The 4,850-nt window shown below is 38.7% G+C and overlaps 2 protein-coding genes across 2 annotated transcripts in view; both read left to right on the top strand.

The window, feature by feature from the left end:
* Positions 1–1,465, top strand: part of pde12 (phosphodiesterase 12) — a 5,988-nt gene extending 4,523 nt beyond the window's left edge. The window contains exon 8 of the mRNA XM_031848429.1: positions 44–1,465. Within this exon, the coding sequence (XP_031704289.1) occupies positions 44–163 (120 nt within the window). The 3' untranslated portion in view covers positions 164–1,465. The remainder of the gene's footprint in view (positions 1–43) is intronic.
* A 589-nt stretch (positions 1,466–2,054) lies between these two features.
* Positions 2,055–4,850, top strand: part of gmppb (GDP-mannose pyrophosphorylase B) — an 8,607-nt gene continuing 5,811 nt past the window's right edge. Inside the window, exons 1-6 of the mRNA XM_031854552.1 lie at positions 2,055–2,151; positions 3,046–3,191; positions 3,297–3,377; positions 3,978–4,026; positions 4,143–4,285; positions 4,629–4,787. Of these exons, the coding sequence (XP_031710412.1) occupies positions 3,063–3,191; positions 3,297–3,377; positions 3,978–4,026; positions 4,143–4,285; positions 4,629–4,787 (561 nt within the window). The 5' untranslated portion in view covers positions 2,055–2,151; positions 3,046–3,062. The remainder of the gene's footprint in view (positions 2,152–3,045; positions 3,192–3,296; positions 3,378–3,977; positions 4,027–4,142; positions 4,286–4,628; positions 4,788–4,850) is intronic.

Here is a 4,850-nt window from a genome sequence, read left to right as displayed (position 1 = left end):
TGTGTGTGTGTGTGTGTGTGTGTGTGTGTGTGTGTGTGTCCAGGTGGAGCAGGTGATCCCTCTGCCCAGCCACCAGGAGGTCACCACCTACGAGGCTCTTCCCAGCGTCGCTCATCCCTCCGATCACATCGCTCTGATCTGTGACCTGCGCTGGAACCCCTGACCTTTAACCTCAAACCACCTCCTGGACAAAAGAAAATGGAGAACCGGGTCACCAGTCGCTCCTTCAAACACATCCTGACTTTGGATTTTCTTTAAATTTGAATGAAGTCTCAGCATAAAAAAACCTGCAGGTTAGATGGAGATCACAATGCGACATTTACTGTTGTGATGAAACCCATATTGTATTATTTAAAGTACAATAATTAAGGAATTCTAATCACTGATATTCAGTGTTGGGTCTGTTAATGGAAAAAGTGATGAATTGCAAATAATAATTTTCGTTTTTAAAATAATAATTATTTGTGTGGCACTCCTGACAGAAAACGAAGTCGCCGTACTGCATCATTTTAGGTCGATAATTATTGTTAATCACAGATCTTATTAGCTCCTCCTCACCCTCTGAAACAGCTGTTTAAACACATTTTAGTTCACATGGACTTTTATTGGCTCAAATACCCAATGACAAATAAAATATTAATATTTTAACAAAGGTATTTATTACTATTATTTGGCCAAAGAAGTTGCTCAGTGGTTCTTTAAGTCTTGGATAAATTGATAAAGTTTGAGTCTACAGCATGAATCTGATTCCTGGCTCATTCTTGAGTGCTCTGTTTTAATTCTTATATTTTATAGCAACATTCAAAGGCAGCACAGGACGAGGTCAACGTCTCTATGAAGGTGTTCTCATTTCTTTTGACTGTTTTGGTCAATTTAAAAGCGCCTTGTGGAACAATATATTCACTTCTCATAATCCTGTGGAAGAAGAATTAGTTGTAAAGTTAGAGATTACTGTAGTTAAAATACGCCTTGTAAGTCAAAAACATTTTTCAGTAGTAAGTTGGAGTTAAATTTGTGATCAAGTCAAAATCAAATTTTTATATATATTATATATGTATATTTTTATGTCATGAACAAACCCAACGAATAAATACTTTTTTAATAAAGATATGGAACGAGGTCCGAAAGTAGGTAAACAAGCTGTCGGCTGTCAAATGTGAACGCAGTGAATCCGCCTTCCATCGCCACGCTGTTTTTCTGTGATTGGCCAGAAGTCGTGAAGAGGCGGGACCGGAGTGTTTGGGACATACCATTGTGTCCTGCGTTAGGGGGCGTGATGAAACGTATACATAGAGGTTACGGGATAAGTGGGATAGTCATGGTGGTTTGGCATATATTTCGTCAATAGAAAATAATGAAATAAGAATATAACACGTCTAACGTTGGTTTTGTATAGTTTTGGAAGATTTGCGTTTTTCATTTAAGTCTCCGGTTAATTTATACACCCCCGTGTCAGTGACAGCACCGAGAGGCAGACCATCAAGGTAGCCAAAGTCAGCTAGACAGTCCGGAAACTGGATGATGTGGCCTTTTAAAGTAAAATCAACTTCAACTTTTTTCCTAAAGATTACTTATATTTAAATAAATTTAATAATTTAGTGTAGATATGGCATACAAATGAAAACGAAATGATAGCCTTTAAAGATCGGAATTCAGGCTTGGATTTGTTGCTGTTATTGTATACAAATCAGCAACTTTTTCTCAAGTTACACTTGTTTATTGTTTTTCTACTTTTTAATAAACTTAACACTGTAGAATAGGTTGATTTCATATTCCCACGTTTTGTTGTCTCTGGGTAATAATAATTGTCTTTAATTGCAATTAGACATTTCTGAATTTTTGAATTTTTACTTTCTAGCAGTGGGTACCAACTTGAAAATCTTTTGTCAAAGCCAAAATAAAAACAGTGCCTCACATTGCAATATGTCTCTCGATTAAGAAATTGGTTCAAAACGACTAACTAAACATAGTACTTTTATTTTGAAACCATTTACCGGATGTTTGACGTGTCCCGCTATCTCACTTGACGCTTGATCCGCTTGACAGGAAGCGAAACAAGAGAATTCGGATTTAAACGATCTTACGTGTCATTCCCACAGTTTCAGTCATTCAGAAATCACTTTGGAGACTTTTGCTCTAACAAAAACTCACGTAAGTAGTTTTCACGCTCTTTACTCACTCTCACACAGACTGAAGACAGCAGTTGGCTGCTATCTACCTGTTGTTAAACGCTGTTTATTCAGTAATGTATCTAACGTTAGCTCAACTAAGCTAACAGCTGTTAGCTACAATCACAGGAGACATGAGCACAGTTTGTTTTATCTCTTGGCTCATAAGCTACACAATACTTACAGTTTATTCATAAATTATCGTATATATTATTGTGTATATAGTAGCTACAGTAGCTGCTTTAATCTGTGCGCCCTCGTTTTATCTCCTCTTTATTCTGTTTGTTTTGTTGATACTTCACTAAAACTAAAAGAACACGAGCCAGACTTCATACATACATACATTAATGGTTTCTCTCTCTCATGGGATCATCTTGTTGAGACTTTATGAATGAATCTTTACAACTCTGCTCTGAGAAATAAGCAAACTAACTTTAGTCAGACTACACTTCTTATTTTAGGATTTGTTGCTTTATATAACTGTAAATGTATTATCTTTTGGGTTTCGGTCAAACAAAAAACATTCAAACACATCAGTTTGAGCTCTGAGACATAGTGATAAACATGTTAATTTCTTTCTGAAGTGTTAATCCGTTTTAGTAATCAACAGTATAGACAGTTATAGTTGTTAGGATTTAGTTAAAAGGCTGAATCTGGCTGGACGAGTTTCCAACATGCAATATTTATCTTATGACTCAAACAAGAATGCAATATGACAAGTGTTTATATCTTCTCAGTAGCGCCCCTCTGAGGCCCAAATATGAACTTTTTCTTTAATGTTTTGAAGGTTGACAGATCAGAGGAAAAACCAAAATAAATAACTGGAGAAATCCCCAGTTTGTGCCTCTCATGTATCACTATTACATTTGTGTCACAGGTGCCAACGCCACAAGCATGAAGGCTCTGATCCTGGTCGGGGGTTACGGGACCCGGCTGCGACCGCTCACGCTGAGCGTCCCCAAACCGCTGGTGGAGTTCTGCAACAAACCCATCCTGCTGCACCAGGTGGAGGCACTGGTCAAGGTACAGAGTAGAGTCCTGTTTATGGGATCCCACTTTTTTAAATTTAACACACCAACTTTACTGCTGAGGTTGAAGGTCTCTCACTCTCTCTTTGTGTGTGCACAGGCCGGAGTGGACCATGTGATTCTGGCGGTGAGCTACATGTCGGATCTGCTGGAGAGAGAGATGAGAGTCCAGGAGGAGAGAGTACGTACCACAAACCGTCTCGCTCTGACACACGGTTCCAGCTGTGATGCACATCAGCAGCAGAAGGGTCAATTCACACAAATCACCAAAAACACTCATCCACAGTTTATGTTTATTCTCTTGAGATTTGACCTCTGCTGCCACCACATTACATGGAGACAGATGCTTTGACAGACTCCAAAAAAATCGAATCCATGCTGCTTTAATTTAGTGAAAGTGAAGATTAGATAACTGGTTACGTCACCATAAAGCGATGTAATCTCTCCCTCTCCCGTTTTATTTTGAAGGCCAGAGGGAAACCATAATGTTACCATGAACACATCTTAACTGTTTTCATCCATGTGCACAGATTTGCCTTTCTTCAGCCGTTTTAACTTTTGATATAAAATATTGTCTAATAAAAAAGAACCTGTTGGACAAATTTTATTAACCAATTCAATCTTAAGTCAAAGTTTGTCATGATTTATAGTTTATTGATGCATCAATTCATCAATGAATAAATCAGTTGATCATTAGTGACTTTGATTATTATTGACGGCTTGTTAATGAACATTCTGAGTGTTCTTTGGTGTTCTGAATGTTTCACTGTCTTCTCTTCAGCTTGGGATTCGTATCTCTCTGTCTCATGAGAATGAGCCTCTGGGAACGGGTGAGTTTCTCTTCACTACAGACAGGAAACTCTCTCACTCTGCACCACAACAACGTACATTTAAAAAGTAGCCAGTGGTTGGAATAGTGTGTGTGACTTTGTGTGTTTGTGTGCAGCGGGTCCTCTGGCGTTGGCTCGAGAGCTGCTGAACGTCGACAACGAGCCGTTCTTCGTCCTGAACTCGGACGTCATCTGTGATTTTCCGTTCAAAGATCTGCTGCAGTTTCACCACAACCACGGCAAAGAGGGAACCATCGTGGTGGGTTTTTAAATTTATTTATTTTTTGGGGTCATTTTCGCCTTCAGTTAACAGTGAAGCTTCTCACAATATGTTTTCATTTATGACATTTATTTAGTCTTAAGTTGAAACTGTGGATCAATGTTTTACTGCCATCTAGTGGATTGTTCTTGTACTGAAGAGAAAACATTTAGATTCTAGGATAAGATTTGGATGCAAGAGAAAACATTTTTTGACTTAATTTCAGAACATTTGAATAAAACTTAAATTAATTTTAGTTTTGGGTCAGTTTTTGTTTTAAATTCTGTTTTGGTTTCACTCGTCATTCAGAGAATAACGTTATAATGTTAATGTGTGTGTGAAGGTAACGCGGGTGGAGGAGCCCTCTAAATACGGCGTGGTGGTGTTTGAGGCGGACAGCGGCAGAATACACCGCTTTGTTGAGAAACCGCAGGTCTTCGTCTCCAACAAGATCAACGCCGGCATTTACATCTTCAATCCCAGCATGCTCAGCAGGATCCAGGTGACTCACTCTCTCACTCACACACACACACACACACACACACACACACACACACACACACAC

The sequence above is a fragment of the Anarrhichthys ocellatus genome, unplaced genomic scaffold (genome assembly GCF_004355925.1).
Source record: "Anarrhichthys ocellatus isolate YVR2014 unplaced genomic scaffold, GSC_Weel_1.0 scaffold1, whole genome shotgun sequence".
Classification (NCBI taxonomy): domain Eukaryota; kingdom Metazoa; phylum Chordata; class Actinopteri; order Perciformes; family Anarhichadidae; genus Anarrhichthys; species Anarrhichthys ocellatus.
The sequence above is the reverse complement of the archived record's forward strand: the minus strand, read 5'-3'. Positions and strand labels throughout refer to the sequence as shown.